Genomic DNA, 19,510 nt, shown 5'->3' on the forward strand with positions numbered 1-19,510 from the left:
CTATTTTCGGAGAAGAGGGCTTACGCCATTCAGAAATGTTTGAATTTTTTACCATAAGCATGCATCACGTATAAGAAAAACGAATTCTTTAAAATTAATAATCAATAGTAATATATCCAAAGCATTCCCATTAAAATGAGGACCAAAACAAGGATGCTCACTTTTTTTTTTTTATAAATGTTATTTTTCTCCCCAAAGCCCCAGTAGATAGTTGTACGTCATAGCTGCACATCCTTCTAGTTGCTGTATGTGGGACACGGCCTCAGCATGGCCGGAGAAGCAGTGCATTGGTGCGCGCCCGGGATCCAAACCCGGGCCGCCAGCAGTGGAGCGCGTGCACTTAACCGCTAAGCCATGGCGCCGGCCCAGGATGCTCACTCTTAAAGCTGATTGTTCTATTTATTAAAACTTATGGTCAACACAATAAAATATATATGTACTGGATGAGAGGAGACATAGGCAGATGATATGACCACATATACCAAAAAAACCCAAATAAACCAACTGAAACATTAGAATTATTGAATCCAGTCACATGGCAGGAGACAAGATAAAACTATAAAAGTCAATAATGTTTCTATAATACAGAAAAAACTTTTATTTATTTTTTTTGTGAGGAAGATCAACCCTGAGCTAACATCCGTGCTAATCCTCCTCTTTTTGCTGAGGAAGACCAGCTCTGAGCTAGCATCTACTGCCAATCCTCCTCCTTTTTTTTTTTGCCCCAAAGGCCCGGTAGATAGTTGTATGTCATAGTTGCACATCCTTCTAGTTGCTGTATGCAGGACGCGGCCTCAGCGTGGCCGGAGAAGCAGTGCGTCGGTGCGCGCCCAGGATCCAAACCTGGGCTGCCGGTAGAGGAGCGCGAGCACTTAACGACTAAGCCACGGGGCCGGCCCAGAAAAACTTTGAAATATTATTTCATTTATTATACCAACTAAAATATAAATTACTTTTAAGAAGAGCTATACACAGCCACTAGAAAGGAAACTATGGAACTTTACTACGAGACATTACAGAAGGCTTCACAGAAAGAAAATAAACTGCAAAAATCCTGAAAAACAAAACTTGTCTTAAGTAAAATTACCTTTTCAGTGCAAATGTAAATAAAAGAATCAGATTGACTTGTAATTCATGTGTTCATTCCACAAATATTAATTGCATACTGTATTTGTGCCAGGTACTGTTCCAGGCACAGAGAATACAGTAGAGAACAAGACAGAAATTCCTCCCTTCATATGAATAGAGGAGGGCTGCAGTCTTTGATAAGATGATTAGAAAAGGCATCACTGAGAACGTGACATTTGAGTAAAGACCCAAAGGAGATGAGAGAGTAAGCCCTGTTGATAACCAAGAAAAGAGGATTCCAGGCAGAGGGAACAGCCAGTGCAAAGTTCCTGAGGCAGGAGTGATTGTCCTCACTCATCTTTGCCAGCTTGCAGCCAGCTCACCTGTATTTTCTCCAGGAAGGTGGGTGGTAGCAGCTACGTGAAGAGGAAAGCAGGCCAGGTGACTGGGGCCTACTCCAGGGACTGGTGGGGCCTCAGGAGGGGTCTTGGAGGGAGCAAGGACTCACACGGGTTCCTCCACATCAGCCGACTTCCACTTTCCTGGCTCTCGACATTTCAGCATTAGCTAGAAGGTCAGAAAGCCCACTCTAATGGAGGGATGGACACCACAAACGAGCCCCTCCGCATGGAGACTGCACTGGCCTGAGGCAACGGAGAGGCACAGGACACAACTCCTGTGTACGTTGGTCCCAAAAGGATTTTACGCAAATGTCGTTTTACAGACACTCAGATTCCTGATTTGTAAAGATGAGAGAGGCTGCCAAAACAGGCTATTATCCAATCCTGCAAAATCTCACAAGCTGACCAGCAATCATAAAAATTTAGAATAGAAAATAATTCAGGAAAGCCAGTTCTACATAAAATTATATTCCATGAACTCTCTTATTGTTTTCTTCTAATTTGCCCACCAACCTAATTTTTCCCTTACATTCGCTCAAGCGTTTTTAGCAACTATGAAATTTTAAATCATATTCTCCCAAAAGAAAGCAACATTGCTACTCAATCGCTAGTCACCAAAATTAGGAGCACATCATTCTTTCCTTGAATCCTACTCGGTGCTGGGGTCCTGCCTTCAGAGGTATCTTTTCTCTGTTCTCATTTTCTTCCTTGATTCACTTTTATTTTCTTTATTTTTCTGAAGAGCACCTGCTTTTCTTTTCATCACTACACCTTACTCAGTAACACTCCCTGTGATATTGTGATTTATAGTAAGAAATATATATTTTGGTCTTCTTCCAAGGTTCCTGGCACACAGCTCCTAAAACCCTTGGAATTTTCTAAGTGATAAGCGAGATAAAGTCTTTTCTTATTCATAACGAGCCTCTTTCAACTATACCTGAGTTTCAGTTAATGAGGTGACTTTTGGAAAGCCCCTAAGGATGGGGGCTGGTTGCCAGGGGAACCAACCAGGTGATTAGAGGTTTGGAACTTTCAGACCATCCCTGGGAGGAGAGGGGTTGGAGGTAGAACCTATCACCAACGGCCAATGATTTAATCAACCACATCTATGTAATGAAGCCTCAAAAAAGCCCAAAGGATGGAGTTCAGAGAGCTTCTAGGTTGGTGAACATGTGGAGGTGCTTGGAGGGTGGCCTGTCTGGAGAGGGCACAGAAGCTCCATATCCCTTCCCACATATCTTGCCCTATGCACCTCTTCCATCTGGCTGTTCCTGAGTTATATCCTTTTATAATCTAGTAAGTAAAATGTTTTTCTGAGTTCTGTGAGCTGCTCTAACAAATTAATCAAAACTGTGGAGGGAGTCATGGGAACCTCTGATTTATAGCCAGTCAGTCAGAAGCACGGGTAACAGCCTGGACTTGTGATTGGTGTCTAAAGGGGTGGGGGGCAGTCTTCTGGGACTGAGCCCTTAACCTGTGAGGTCTGATGCTAACTCCAGGTAGATAGTGTTAGAACTGAATTGCTTGGTGCGGGAAAACCCACCACAACACATTTGGTGATCAAAAGTGCTAGAAGTGAAGTATAGTATTCTGTGAGTAGAGAGAAAATAGAGGAGTTTTCCTAAACACTCCTCTTTCTGTTAGAAGACCACTTCACATGCACAAATCCCTCCATGAAATGGAATAATTTACTGAGTATTCCTGATACATTACTCATACCATGTGGTCATAAGTTTCTCTCTCCCTTTTTTAAAATTGGAAAATGTCCAAACATACACAAAAGCAGAGTATAACAAACTCCCACGTACACATAAAGCTTCAATAACTATCAACATTTTGCCATGTTTTTTCATCCTTCTCCCCAACTCCACCTTTTTTTGCTGGAATGTTTTGAAGCAAGTCCCAATCAACCAAGACCTAGTACATGTTCAAACTTCCCAAATTATCTTTAAAAATGTGTTTTTTTTGGGTTTGAATCTCAACTCCAAAAAGCCCATTTTATTGGTTGTTATATCTCTTAATTCTCTTTTAATTTAGGTACCTTCTACCTAATTTTTTTCATGCTACTTGACTTGCTGAACAAATCAGGTCAACTGCCTGTAGAACATGCCACATTCTGGATTTGTCTGATTGCTTCCTTGTGGTGTTGTATAACTCGTTCCACTATACCTCACATTTCCTGTAGACTGGGAATTTGTTCTAGAGGCTTAATTAGATTATTCTAGGTTTTTGTTTTTTGGTTTTCTTTTCCTTTCCCTTGGGGTGGGGGAGGAGAGGGAGAAGTGCAAGAATATATGATGGGGGTGCTGTGTGGTTCTTATCAGGGGACATGACCATCCAGTTGTCTCATATTCAGTGATGCTGAGACCAATCAATGGATTTGGGTGGGAAAGGCTTGATCCCTCCCTTATGAAGTTCCCCAACGACCTTCCATCAAATGGTTTTATCCTCCATTGTGGACCACTGCCTGAGTCAGTTAATTCATTATGGTCTGCAAGATGGTGATTTTTCTAATTGTATCATCCCTTCTACATAGAAGACTACTGATATTCTTCTAAATAGAATCTCATCCATTAGGGATCTTTAGTTACCCTGAAAAACAGTCTGTACTGAAAAAGCAGGAAATTTGCTTAATTTCTTATTTTTCTCCTTTTAATTAGCAATTTTCAGAATAATAAGTTGGTTGCACAGCATGTCTTGACAAATCCAAGTCAAAGGGTCCAGTCCCTCCAGAGTGGCAGATGCCCTCTGGCCCCAGTGGCTTCCACCCACGTAGAATGGGCTGGGAAGACAGTAAATCTTGTTTGTTGTTCACAATGAAGTTAACAGACTCACCCAAATTCCAACTGCTTAATTAATTATAGCTTCTTCTAAAGGCTGAAATCTGATGACAATTTATGTATTTATTTTTTTGTGTGTGAGCAAGATCAGCCCTGAGCTAACATCCATGCTAATCCTCCTCTTTTTGCTGAGGAAGACTGGCTCTGAGCTAACATCTATTGCCAATCCTCCTAGTTTTTTTTTTTCCCCCCAAAGCCCCAGTAGATAGTTGTATGTCATAGCTGCACATCCTTCTAGTTGCTGTATGTGGGACGCGGCCTCAGCATGGCCGGAGAAGCGGTGCGTCGGTGTGCACCCGGGATCTGAACCTGGGCCGCCAGCAGCGGAGCGCGCTCACTTAACCGATAAGCCACGGGGCTGGCCCTGATGACAATTTAAATAATACAGAATTCACCTCAATACAAGAATAAGCCAAAAAGAGTGACTAGAAATTAGCAATAGCCTGAAAACTGGTTTTACACAAGCTTATTATAAAGTGAACTTCAGGGCCGGCCCCGTGGCTTGGCAGTTAAGTGCGCGCGCTCCACTGCTGGCGGCCTGGGTTCGGATCCTGGGCGCGCACTGACGCGCAGCTTCTCCGGTCATGCTGGGGCCACGTCCCATATACAGCGGCTAGAAGGCTGTGCAACTATGACATACAACTATCAACTGGGGCTTTGGGGTGAAAAAAAATTTTTTTTAAATAAATAAAGTGAACTTCAGTTTCTGATTTACAGCAGCAATTTGGATTTTCATTTGGCCTATAGTTAGGAAATATTTACTCCATAATCTGTTTTGGAAGATCTACTAGTCAAAACAAGAAAGAAGTAACACTGAATTTTACCTCTAGGTAAAAAATAAAAAAGGAACAGTATGCAAATTTAATTCCATTAAGGTTAATGAAATCATATTTTGAAACCAGCTTCTAATATTTTCCATTACTGTTGCTCTACAGTACTTTTGGCATAGATCTATCCAAAATAAATGTCAATATGCCTGAATTAAGATCCTTAAGAGTCAGTCAGTGCACACCAATAAATTATTTCAAACCGATTCACAGGTAGTCCCAGAGTGTACAAAAGACAGTTGTCAGTGCATCAAACTGAAAGTCAAGGTTAAAGATTTGATTTAAAGTCTACCTGCCCATTTACAAGGCAATGATACTTGGAAAGCCACTAAAAATGCTAGAAGACATAAAATATAGTCCTGTTAAGACATAAAACTCCTGGGAGCCCTGCAGCTGCCCTGGGCTTCCCCAGAGGGTCAAGCCCTCCCAACTTGGAGGCCCCAACATGAGACCAGAGCCCAGGAGCTGTCAAGGGGAGAAGTGGCCTGGCTGCTCACTGCACATGGATGCCAGATCCTGTCCTGCTGCTCTCCCTTAGCCTTCCCCTCAGAGGCTGACCTCTTTACTTATCTGTCCGCACCCCTACTACTCTCCCTTTCGCTCACTGTTTCAGACACAATAGGTCCTCACTGCTCTTCAAACACTCAGGTTCACTCCTGCCTCAGGAACTTTGCACTGGCTGTTCCCTCTGCCTGGAATCCTCTTTTCTTGGTTATCAACAGGGCTTACTCTCTCATCTCCTTTGGGTCTTTACTCAAATGTCACGTTCTCAGTGATGCCTTTTCTAATCATCTTATCAAAGACTGCAGCCCTCCTCTATTCATATGAAGGGAGGAATTTCTGTCTTGTTCTCTACTGTATTCTCTGTGCCTGGAACAGTACCTGGCACAAATAAAGTATGCAATTAATATTTGTGGAATGAACACATGAATTACAAGTCAATCTGATTCTTTTATTTACATTTGCACTGAAAAGGTAATTTTACTTAAGACAAGTAATAAATGTTTGTAAAAAGAGGTGGACATTTGTGACTTTCTCATAAATAGAAAACCAAGTTACAGGGTTGTCTATACTTCTTTAATATGAACTACATGTTTTAATTGCAAATGATCCTTAGCTAGGAAAACAGATTTCTAGGAAAAATGAAACTGAGGTAGATAAAATCAAAGAGAAATCAGCCACTCAATTCAGCTAGCCTGGTATTTTACAGGAACATTGGAATTAACACAATCACAAAAACCACTGGTGGAGATGCTCCTAGACTCAAAAAGAAAAGATACACATGGCAGGTCCCGTGTGGTCTAGCTCTAAAAAACGTTTGGGTGGGATGTCAAAGCTTTGTACAAAGAACAAATTCAACGTGAGAAACCATATTTTTCCTGAATTCACATTTTGGCAGGACTGACAGTTTGAAACTTATACAAAGGAATTTCCACAAAGCACTTGATTAAGATTATATTTCTCATTTTAGACAAAATTCCAGTTCATATAGAATATAAACTATACATTTTCTATAAATCTAGAGGGGGAAAATCCTACCTAAACTATCAATTGGCTTGTCCAAAGGTTCCTAGCTACTGCAAGTGTATTCAGTGGGCATCCCTCTCCCCCTCCTTTCCTGTGCCCCATTCCAGGTGAAAGGGAAATACAGCAGTGACTAGAGGCAGAAGAAGTCCCCTCGGGCTTTTATGCTAAAAAGGTCCTGGCAGTTCCTACATTGAGCAGGCAGGTAGTACTGCTGCTGCCTTACCACACCAAGAGAAGCTAACACAGAGGGAAAAGAGAGGTGCCTACCTTAGGAACGAGGAAAGAAATAAGCAGAGCAAGTGTTCTGGGAAGGGCAACTCTTTCCAGCTAAAAGGGTTCCAGTTAGAAGAATAACTTGCTGCACACTTCACAGTGATGTTGGTTTTGACAATAATTATGCTCTGCACTTCAGAAAAGGGCTAACAGCACCTTTCAAGCCACGTTAGAAGCAATAATAATAAATGATGATGAAGACAACTAACTGGGTACGGTGTCTCACAAACACTAATCACTTCTTTTTTTTTTTTTTTTTTGAGAAAGATCAGCCCTGAACTAACATCCATGCCAATCCTCCTTGTTTTTTTTCCCTTTTTCTCCCCAAAGCCCCAGTAGATACTTGTATGTTATAGTTGCCTAGTTGCTGTATGTGGGACACTGCCTCAGCATGGCCCGACAAGCAGTGCGTCGGTGCGCACCCGGGATCCGAACCCAGGCCACCAGAAGCAGATTGCGTGCACTTAACTGCTAAGCCACGGGGCCGGCCCCCACAGTAATCACTTTTGATCTTCACAAGATCTCTGGAAGGTGGGTGGTAATTCCATGTTATAGATGGGCAAACTGAGGATCAGAGATGTTAGATTTGCTCAAGGGCATACAAACAGTAAGAAGCAGAGTCATTTTCTGAACCTAGATCTTCTGATTCCATGCCCCATAACAAACAGTGTCACAGGCACTTAAACACCAAAGTCACAACTCACTTCTCTAACAGTGAGATTGTGAGGGTGACCCGCCAGGGCTAAGGGGCAGAGTCATGAAGAGTGAGACAGGACAGGACAGGACAGGACTCACATACACCCTGCCCGCCCCAGAGCACACAGCCAGCAACCGCAGTTCCTAGACACAGGCAGCAGGATCTGTTCATCAACGAGCCTATTCCAACCTGGCTGTGAGTAAGGGAGCATTAGAAGCATGCTTTGGCCTCCTTTAGGGGTGGGACAGTGGAATCGGTACTTTGTCTTAGATTAAAGTGGTCAATCATTTGAATACCGAATTCAGGGCTTTCCAGTCAAGTTCAGCAACATCAGGCCACAGACTTCTTTCCCCAGGAATGAGCCTCTCAGGGCCTTGCTGATAAAACCCTAAAAGACTAACAGGAAAAAATCCCAAATGCCTAGCCATTCCATCTGAGTTGGTGAATATTCTGAGAGACCCTTATTGGCCCATGGCAGTACATAAATTCCAGAAACAACAAATACTGTTTTGTGGAAAAACCAAAATGTTAAGTGTGCAGGACTACACTTGGCAATCACATTTTAGAATTCACTTATAAGTCAGCTGTCTGAAACTTAGAATACACCCAGAGATTCTAAAACCCATCAACAGCACTTAGTTTCCAGTCTAGCCTCTGAAAGCCTGTTTAGCCCATTATGTACAAAAACACAGTAGTATTCCAGCTATCCTAATCGCATTTCAATGGCGAAAGCCAAGTCAAAATTCCAAACCACCACAATGAGAAATATTTCCCCTTCTCAGCTCAAGTGGTCCATGCTGGTCCCAGGAAAGCAGAAGGGACCCCTGACCTGGGGAACAAGGGCACTTGCCCTGCAGGGTCAGAGGGCAAAGGGCCATGCAGGTCTAGCTCTGTCTCCTCCAGCACCTGGAGACCTGGCCTGAAGAAGAGCTCAATAATGTTTGGGTTAAAATAAAAGCCTCTGGCCTTATTTTTCAAACCACTCTTGCCTGAAATTCTAATAAATCTGAAAGTGCTTATGTCATTACAGGATGACAGCTGTTAACAGTCTGGGTCTAACACCATTCAATACTTTCTGAGAGAGGGCAGAGTCCCTAACTGCTCTCTGGCCACATCTCTGCAAAGCGGCAGCTTGGCACACTGGTGGCTGAACGACATGATTCTTTAGGTAAAACAGACAAAAGCCAAAGCTGTACATCTGTAAATGCACAAACACGTATCTGTGCATGTACAGACAGTAGTCTGGAGTGGCATACACACAGACGAGTCTGTTAACGGTGGTCCCTCTTGGGAAAAGGAATGCAACAGGAGAGTAAAGCAATAGTTCTAAGCTTCAACACTTGAATTTCTTTTGAGAAGTATATTTTTTAAAATCATGCTTTATGTATGCTTTACGTGTATAATTTTAAAAATAAACTTTGACAAACCATTTTAAAAACACTTCAAAATGATAATTTCCCTGAATATAAAATGTGATCATAGAAATAATCAGAAATTATAAATATACTTGGATAGATTCAAAATAGAATGACCCAAGGAGGTTATTATACATTTATACTAGCAGGTTCAGCAAATGGGCCCATGGGCCAAATCCAGTCCTACAGACAGGTCCACAAGGTAAAACTTGTTTTTACATTTTTTTAAAGGGTTACAAAAAAAAAAGAAGAATATGTGACAGAGACCACGTGGCCCATGAAACCTAAAATTTACTATTTGCCCTCTACAGAAAGTCTGATGATCCCTGATTTACACCAAGAATACTGTGTCTTTTCAAAAATAGTTCTAAATTCCTCTTGGAAATGCCTTCAAAATCACTTTTAAACACAATAAAAATTAGTTGTATTACTTAATAGCCTCTTTTTTTTTTTCCCTTAAACCCACAGCAATATAAGTTAGCTTATTCAGCCACCTCAATCATCAGATTTGGCTCAGAAGACTGGTGATTTCCTAAAATCAAATTCAGCCCCAGGATGGGGAAAGGGACATTCTCCCTCCTAGCACCCAGAAACCTACACACATGGAAAAATCAAACTCAGAAGAAATCTCTGAGCAGCTAAAAATAATTTTAAAAATATAGCAGTGACACTAATATAACAGATCACAGTTTCATAAATCTTTTCCTTTTTTTATTATTATTATTATTTTTTGGTGAGCAAGATTAGCCCTGAGCTAACATCTGCTGCCAATCCTCTTTTTCTTTTTTGCTGAGGAAGATTAGCCCTGGGCTAACATCCGTGCCCATCTTCCTCTACCTTATGTGTGGGATGCCTGCCACAGCATGGCTTGATAACGGGTGCGTGGGTCCGCACCTGGGATCCAAACCTGTGAACCCCGGGCTGCTAAAGCGGAGCACACGGACTTAACCACTATGCCACCGGGCTGGCCCCATCATAAATCATTTCCTAAACAAAGGAAGGAGAAAGGTCATCTTTACTCTGCATGAAATTTGCATTCTAATCTTACAGTCTAATCTAGAGCCCTGAAAGAAGGAGAACGCTTCATTCTGATGATCACAGACCCTAAGAAATGTACTGAATAAGAATCAAATGCAGGGCCGGCCCCGTGGCTTGGTGGTTAAGTGCGCGTGCTCTGCTGCTGGCGGCCCGGGGTTCGGATCCGGGGCGCGCACCGACGTACCACTTCTCTGGCCATACTGAGGTCGCGTCCCATGTACAGCAACTAGAAGGATATGCATCTATGACATACAACTATCTACTGGGGCTTTGGGGGGAAAGAAAGAAAGAAAGAAAAAGAAAAGAAAAAAAAAAAAAAAGAATCATATGCATCCAAATGTGAACGGCAGTGAATTTAGAACTTGAAAAATTGTTTGTCCTGTAAACATATGTGGAACTTTCTACATTAAACCACTGGTCCTATATAATGACAATGCATAAATAAAGCTCATAACCATACTTAGAATTCTCAGTCCCTGTTATGTACTTTTAAGAGTATGTTATTTGGAAATTAAGTTCTAATTTGAAAATTTTAAAAACATAAAACAGAGGCTGATTCGTTTGTTTAATAATCTTTTCACCCACTTAATTTGAAATGAAAGCAATTCAGGCCAGGCCCGTGGCTTGGCGGTTAAGTGCGCGCACTCTCCTACTGGCGGCCTGGGTTCGGATCCCGGGCGTGCACCAACGCACTGCTTCTCCGGCCATGCTGAGGCCGCGTCCCACATACAGCAACTAGAAGGATGTGCAACTATGACATACAACTATCTACTGGGGCTTTGGGGAAAAAAAAAGGAGGAGGATTGGCAATGGATGTTAGCTCAGAGCCGGTCTTCCTCAGCAAAAAGAGGAGGATTAGCATGGATGTTAGCTCAGGGCTGATCTTCCTCACACACACATAAAAAGAAATGAAAGCAATTCATAACCTGGCATACACAAATTTTTTACAAGGACAGAGTAACAACAGAAAGAGTAGGAAAACCATCGTTACGGTGATTTGGGAAAAAACTAAGACGACATTCCCACTTACCTCTGGAATACATTTTCCTACCCAAGCATGACACAGAAGATACTCTACCTCAATGTCCTGGAGACTGAATTCCTTCTGATCTGTAAAGTTTGCAGCCCCAGCACTAAGTTCCATCAGCATCTTGGCGATCTCAGGCTTTATGGCTGAAGTCAGCCGACTAGCTGCTTCCATGACGTGCTCCTGCACATCTTTGAGCTGCATGGCTGCCTTGGAGTAGTGCGAGTTCCTGAACACAGTGCTGAAGAGATCTGTAAGGAAAGTACTGGCACGGCAGAAGACGTTGAGGGCGTCCAGGTACTTGGAGATGCCCTGCTGGATGTCAGCAATGGGAGTGGAGTGGGGCATGGCATGGTGGCAGCTGCCTGCAGCAGTCAGACTGCCCAGGGGGGCAGTAGTGGCCGTGGATGCCAGGGGAGCACTCAGTGCTCGGCCCAGTTCAGGCATCGGGTACTGCTGGTGCTGCTGCACCTTCTGCTTGGACCCGCCAAGCAGGAAGCGCCGCTTATAGTCCATTTTACTGTCCTGGGCACTGCAGCAATACATGCGGGAGGGCGAAGTGTCCCAGTGACCGTGAGAGGGTCAGGGTTCTGACTCTTTTTCTCCCCCAAATGGTAGCTAGGTATAAAAATAATGGAGTTCTGCAAATCTAAGTTTTAAAAAAGGCATTTCCATGAGGCAGATGACCATGTGATCCAATGTAGACGTGAGAAGGACAAAGGTTTATATAATTAATATTTTCAGTGTAGGCAGGACCTCTGACAAAAAATAAAAAGTGTCTCCAAAATGCTGCATAAGAACTGTTAGCATTCCACTCTCTTAATAAAAAGATACGCTTGCTAAGAAAAATGTTTACTTATAACTGCTTTGCAAGAATATTTTGATACGTGTATTTACAATCGCAGAAAAATAACTTAACTTTAAAAAATGTAATATAATGTAATATAATGTATCTTTAATATACCAGAAAAGTTAGAACCCAAAAACCCACAAGCTGATCAACAGCAATTTAAAAAGCAGTACAGAATTACTTCACACTAAGTCCTTAAGAAGGGAGATCAAACCTCTGCAGAATTTTGACAGAGCCTGCCTGCCAAATCCATTTACCTGTAAAGCTTCTTCTCAATGTGAAAAATTTCCAAATTTCCTTTAGTATTTTCTGAAACCAAGTTTTTTTTTAAAAATGGCATTTGTTATTATAAGTCTTCTCCTCCTTTCCTTTTGTTTGTTGAGGTAGTGGCTTCCTTGTAACATTAATAAGAGGTGCTTCCAGACTGCGCTGGCCCTCAATTGTAACGTCTGAAGCAAGAATGCACAGATGTATTTGTAAGGCCTCTAAGTCATTTCCTGTAAGGGGGAAAAATGAGATAAAGTCAGGAAAGTTACAGGACAATGAGTAATTCTGGAACATTAACTCCTGAAATGCTATTATCCACAAAGGTGGGCTACAAATGAATAAGAAATCATATTATAACTTTATAAAAGCAGGTACAACAGTGAGAGTTGAACTATGACAAGATGACTGTTGGAAAATTCCTCAAATTGTAGTACAAAAATAACACAACAAAATAAGTTTGATTCCACACTAACCACTTCGCAGCTGAAGCTAACAAGTGACATGTTGAACAGGGCCTGGATTCGTATTTGTGTTCCGTATTCACTTGTTTCCTCTCAAAGAGCCCACAAATCCACAAGAGGATCAGAAGAGTACCCAGATTATGGTGAGGGCTGTTGACAAGTACAGCACTCACAAAACTTTACGGGAGACTGGAAATGGGAGTGATGAGCAAAGACTGAGAGAAATCAGGATGGCTGTCATGAAGAAAATGTTACTCAGAAGTAGGCCTTAATTGCTGGATACGTTCTGACAAGTGCAAAAGGGATAGGTATGGCTCACCGGGTAAAAAAGGCCACTACAGCAAAGGCCCTGAGCAGGGTGCCTTAGGGTCTGTTCAGGATACCCAGATGAGCTGAGGTGCAGCATACAGAAAGAGCCTGGAGAGGGGAGTGGCTGGCATGAGGTTTGCAGACAGGATTTTTCTCATCCTCACCTGGGTACCAATTTCCCCTCTGGATGTTCAAAGGGAAGCCCGGCAGTTCTTACACCCTGGGGTAGCTTCTGTAGAACCCCTGGCTCTGGATAGGTTCAAACAGCAATGTCTGGACATCTCTGGTTGTAGTTTCTGATATCTACAACAGTGGAGTAATGTGATTCTTCTCACATAGCTAACAACAGGGTTCACACTTGCCTGAACTATCTGTTCTCCCAAACATAATAGTTCAAATATATTTTACTGAGTGTTGTATTTAGTCTACATTAAACTTCAATCTACATGATGTCTGAATATAGTTTAGTCTACTTATTGATAACTAGGTTTTCTTTCTTTCTTTCCATTTTCCTTTTTCTGTAGATAAAAATAAATAAAAGCCATACTTTGTCACTCATCATGGCCAATTACCATGCCTCCTTTATGGTTCTACGATTGCATGGGGAAACCAGGAAGGTAAGTAGGTTACAAGAGCAAGAGATGAGAAAAGTGCTGTAGATACAACACATACTCTGAAAGTGTAGCAAACTTAACCTAGCTAGCATATAAATTCAACTAAATTGGCCACCATTTGTAGCTCTGTGTTCAAGAGAGTCTTGACTCTCAAAAAAATTCTCATAAACTTTTCAAAAAACAACATATCAAACGGCTACTTGTAAGAAATCTGTTCCCAAATGTTCTTTTTTCAAATTAATGACAACAAGGCAATCATATCTATCCCGACCCAGGTGCTCCATTATAATCAACGTGGCTTTACAAATTCCGATGTACAAAAGAAGCACGCAACAGGAGTGCTGAAGGAGGGAAGGCTGTTCACATAGAAACTGTGTGGTCTGTGAAGGAAAACCATCCCCTGAGTTGGCCACAGTGAGTGTCTTGAGCAGCCCTGAGGGGCGAATTTTCTTTGCTCTGTGTCGCACACTGGTGCCTCTGGCTCTGAGAGTCCACCCCCATTCCCCTGCCAGGTGTTCCTAGAAGGCCAAGTAAGACTCATATACTTAACTAATTTGTTAAAAAGCATCATAAACATTAAACTTTTTTTCACTTTACATGCTTCCAAAGTTTAAGTGAATGAAACTTGTAATGTTTAAAAATATACTACCTCACCAAATTCATTTACAATTTCAATACAATCACTATCAAAATTCAAACTACCCTTTTTATAGAAATGGGCAAACTGATCCTAAAATTCATATGGAAATGCAAGGGACCCAAGATGGCCAAAACGTATATTAAAAAAATGTTGGAGGACTCACACTTTCTGATTTGAAAACGTACTATAAAGTTAACAGTAATCAAGACAGTGGAATACTGGCAAAAAGAAAGACACAGATATTGAGGAAAAGAATTAAGAGTTTAGAACAAACCCATACATCTATGGTCAACTGATTTTAGACAACAGTGCCTAAACTACTCAGTTAGGAAAGAACAGTCTTTTCAATAAATGGTGCTGGGACAATGAGAAATCCATATGCAAAAGAATGAAAATGGACCCCTATCTTATACCATATACAAAAATTAATTCAAAATGGATCAAAGACCTAAATGCTAACAACTAAAACTATAAAACTCTTAGGAAAAAACATAGGTGTGAATCTTTGTGAACTTGGATTAGGATATGGTTTCTTAGACATGACATCTAAAGTAGAAGCAACAGGGCCGGCCCCGTGGCTTAGCGGTTAAGTGCGCGCGCTCCGCTACTGGGGGCCTGGGTTCGGATCCCAGGCATGCACCGACGCACCACTTCTCCAGCCATGCTGAGGCTGTGTGCCACATACAGCAACTAGAAGGATGTGCAACTATGACACACAACTATCTACTGGAGCTTTGGGGAAGAAAAGGAGGAGGATTGGCAATAGATGTTAGCTCACAGCCAGTCTTCCTCAGCAAAAAGAGGAGGATTAGCAGGGATGTTAGCTCAGGGCTGATCTTCCTCACAAAAAACAACAACAACAACAACAACACATTATGGTAAGTTAAAGAAGCCAGACACAGAAGGTCCTGTAATGTGAGATTCCATTGACATGAAACATCCAGATAAGGCAAATAAAGACACAAAAAAGTAGATTAGTGGTTGCCAGGAGATGAGAGGAAGTGAATGCGGAGTGACTGTTAATTAATACTGAGTTTCTTTTTGGGGTGATGAAGATGTTATGGAATCAGATGGTGGTGATGCGTGCACAATTTTATTAATATACTAAAACCCAATGAATTTCACACTTTAAAACGGTGAATTTTATCGTATGTAAATTATACATCAATAAAAAGAGAGAAATAGGGAAAAATATATACTACTGGCCTCCAGAAATGTCTGTTTAGAATAGATGAACAAAGGTCTGATATGCTACATCTGAAAAATGACCCACTGGTAACTGGGTAGATCTTCAGCTCTGTGGGTGGCTAGTGACTAACCAGGGTGGTGATTACCTGAGTATTTACTTGGAGATAATAAATCAAGCATTGTTACTATAACTTGTGGACTTTCCCATGTGTAGTCAAGTTTCCTGACTTCAGGAACAAATTAAAGGGAGAAACAAAGAGTTAACTAGCACAGAAAGGAGGGAAGCTTGGGTAAGGAAGCTTATTCCAAGTGGAACAGTATAGGGGAGAGGAAACCTAGAAGGCAATACAACAGAGACTACCAAATGGTTGGTCTCAAACCTCCTTCCTCCTTTACAACAAACCAGTGGGGCCAAGAATATGTGCACTGCACTACTCTGAAATATATGTGCTTACACGACTAACTTAGGGTGAAGAAAAAGTCTTAAATGAAAAGCCTTAGCAAGCTTTAAGATTCAGACCTACAGATGGCCAACAGGCACATGAAAAGATGTTCAACATCACTAATTATTAGGGAACTGCAAATCAAAACTACAATGAGACATCTATCACCTTACACCTGTCAGAATGGCTACAATTACCAAGACAAAAAAATAACAAATGTTGGAGACGATGTGGAGAAAAGGGCAGCCTCATATACCGCTAGTGGGAATGCAAACTCGTGCAGCCACTATGGAAAACAGTATGGAGATTTCTCAAAAAGTTAAAAAAAGAAATACCATATGATCCAGCTATCCCACTACTGGGCATTTATCCAAAGAACTTGAAATCAACAATTCAGAGAGACTTATGCACCCCTCTGTTCACTGCAGCATTATTCACAACAGCCAAGATATGGAAGCAACCCAAGTGCCTGTCAACTGATGAATGGATAAAGAAGACATGGTATATACACACACACACACACACACACACACACACACAACACACACACAATGGAACACTACTCAGCCATAAAAAAAGACAAAATTGCCCATTTGCAATAACATGGATGGACCTTGAGGGTATTATGTTAAGCGAAATAAGCCAGACAGAGAATGACAAACACCATATGATTTCACTCATATGTGGAAGATAAACAAACACACGGACAAAGAGAACAGATTAGTGGTTACCAGGGGGTAAAGGGGTTGGGGGTTGGGCAAAAAGGGTAAAGGGGCACATATATACAGTGACGGATACAAATTAGACTATTGGTGGTGAGCATGATGCAGTCTATACAGGAACTGATAAATAATAATGTACACCTGAAATTTCACAGTTATAAACAATTATGACCTCAATAAAAAAAATAATAAACTCATTATTCATTTTTAATGTCAAAAAAAAAAAAGATTCAGACCTAGTGCAAACTACAATTTCACTATCAAGAAGAGAGCAACAGGGCCAGCCCCAGTGGCCTAGTGGTTAAGTTTGGCACACTCTGCTTTGGCAGCCCAGGTTCGGACCCACGCCATTTGTCGGTGGGCGTGCTGTGACGGCGGCTCACACACAAAATAGAGGAAGATTGGCAATAGATGTTAGCTCACAGTGAGTCTTCCTCAGCAAAAAGAGGAAGAAAAAAAAAAGAGAGAGCCACAGATTTATGAAAATAAAAACCTAAAAAGTAGGAGGAGGGGAGTGATGTTATCAAAAATGACAGAGTAAGGACCTCCAAAAATTTTCTCCTCCATAAAAACAGTAACAAAACTGGCAAAAATGCTCAGAATCAACTTTTTCAAAACTCTAGAAATTAACAAGCTTGCTGCAAACTGGGATGCATTTATTCAAGAGAAATGGCTGAATCTCAGTAAGAAGAATGAGCTTTGTAGCATCTTAACTTGACCTAGCTCCATTCCCTGCTCTCTATGGTAGCCTTAAAAACTAAGAGCTGCATTTGCAGGGAAAACCAAATGGCAGGCAGCCACTGGAGGGAGCAGAACTGGGCTAGAGCTCCTGCAGAGTTTCATTCCCAGGAAATGATCATTATTTGACCTATCTGGAAGTCAGATACCTGGAAGATGCCACGTGCAAGCGTCTCTGTTTGACCTGACTTGGAACTCACTTGAAGAGGGGAGAGAATCTGATTTCCACAGTTGTCACATTATATCAGTTAAAATGTTCAGTTTTCAATTAAAATTTACCAGACATGTAAAGAAACAAAAAAGTATGGCCCATCCACAAGGGGGAAAAAACCCAAAAAACAGAAACAATTCCTGAGGAAACGTGGATGTTAGATTTACTAGACAAAGACTTAAAATCAGCTATCTTAAATGTGTTTCAAGAACTAAAGGAAACCATATCTAAAGAACTAAAGGGAAATATGAGAATGATGTCTCAGCAAATACAGAATACTAATAAAAGATAGAAATTATATTTAAAAAAACAGAACCAAATAGAAATTCTGGAGTTTAAAAATACAATAACTGACACAAAAAAATATACTAAGAGGCTCAACAGCACATTTGAGCAGGAATCAGTGAACCTGAAGATAAATCAACTGAGATTATCCAGTCTGGGAACAGAAAGAAAAAAGAACGAAGAAAAAAGAAAAGAGCCACAGAAATCTGTGGGATACCATCAAGCACACCAGCATCATATAATGAGATTCCCAGAAGCAGAGGGGAAAGAGAAAGACATAGAAAGAATATTTGAAGAAATAATGGCCAAAAATTTCTCAAATTTGATGAAAAATATGAATCTATACACCCATGAAGCTCAACAAACTCCAAGTAAGATAAACTCAAGGAAATCCATATAGACACATTATAATCAAATTGCCTAAGGCAAAAGACGAAGAGAGAATCTTGACAGTAGCAAGACAGGAAGAAGCAACTCCTCATGCACAGCTGATTCTCATTATTTACAGGTAGTTATATAAAGTTGCCATAAACACTGAATTAGCAAATACTGAATCAGTACTCCTGGAAGACTTACAGAGTTAAATCCCTGTGAGCCTCTGGTCAAAACATTTTCATCAACCAATCAAACATAACCTTGTTTTATGGTTATGTGTGTTTCTGTCTTATTTAATATATCTTATTTACTATAGATTGTTGATTCATTAACATTGAAATCACAGCCCACAGCAATATAACCCATGCCTGAATGAAGCTTATCTAACACATGTATTTTCTCTGTAAGGCACATCACAGCCTTCTTGGGCTTAGCAACACTAAACAGCACTTCAGCACCAAGCTTAGGAGCCATTTAAACAGTGAAATTGCCAACAAAAAGCATAAAACTGCAAAAAACGTGGCACTAAATAGACTATGAAAAGGATGCTTGTTTACAGTCTGAGAGCTGAAACATGAAGGCAAAGCATCACCTTGTTTAACCTCAGATGGGGGTGTGCACGTTGGGCAATTCAAATTTTTTGCCACTCTGCACATGTCCACAAATCACCACAAAATCTCCACAAGTATTAATTTTGTTACAAATAAATTTTAGCCAGTAAGCCAATCCACAAATACAGAATCTGAGAATCATGAGGATTGACTATATATAACACTACTTGAAATACTTGTATTCCCAACATAAGGGAGTACTCCTCTTCTCAAAAATCTAATATACAAAAATATCAACCTGTGAAACAAATAATCAGAGGATTACTGAATATATTAAAAGATACACAGAAGTTCCTTTAAGTGAACACTGAGTATATTTAATCTAATATTTCAACAATTTCATTATGCATGAACTTTGAGGATATCATTACAAGTTTTAAAGGCTCAAGCCTATATATTCAAGGTACAGTCCAACTGACAATTTAGAAGTATATAATTTATAAAGACAAATTCCTGCTTTAAAAGAATAATTACATCTGGTGGATCATTTACTCCTTTTTTTCCCCCTTCTAGAATGCATTATTTTGAAAATAAAAAATAAATTTTCTAAAAGCTAAACACATTGAGAAATTGTGTTATTAGTCATTAAACTTTTTATTTTAGTGCTAAACTCACAGTGAAAATTTTTATAAAAATGCCAATGGATGTTACAACTGCTTAAAGAACAACTTAACGAACTAAAA

At 40.8% G+C, this 19,510-nt stretch overlaps 1 protein-coding gene across 4 annotated transcripts in view; it reads right to left on the reverse strand.

Moving 5' to 3' along the window:
- GARRE1 (granule associated Rac and RHOG effector 1) overlaps nt 1-19,510 on the reverse strand; it is a 79,850-nt gene that overhangs the window by 38,787 nt on the left and 21,553 nt on the right. For 2 of the 4 annotated variants that reach the window (XM_058529123.1, XM_058529122.1), the window contains exon 2: nt 11,165-12,460. In XM_058529123.1, coding sequence (XP_058385106.1) covers nt 11,165-11,659 — 495 coding nt within the window. In that variant the 5' untranslated portion in view covers nt 11,660-12,460. Of the gene's footprint in view, nt 1-11,164; nt 12,461-19,003; nt 19,139-19,510 lie in introns of those variants that run through there. The other 2 variants (XM_058529121.1, XM_058529120.1) reach the window with 2 other exon arrangements.

Source organism: Diceros bicornis, chromosome 34, assembly GCF_020826845.1.
Source record: "Diceros bicornis minor isolate mBicDic1 chromosome 34, mDicBic1.mat.cur, whole genome shotgun sequence".
Classification (NCBI taxonomy): domain Eukaryota; kingdom Metazoa; phylum Chordata; class Mammalia; order Perissodactyla; family Rhinocerotidae; genus Diceros; species Diceros bicornis.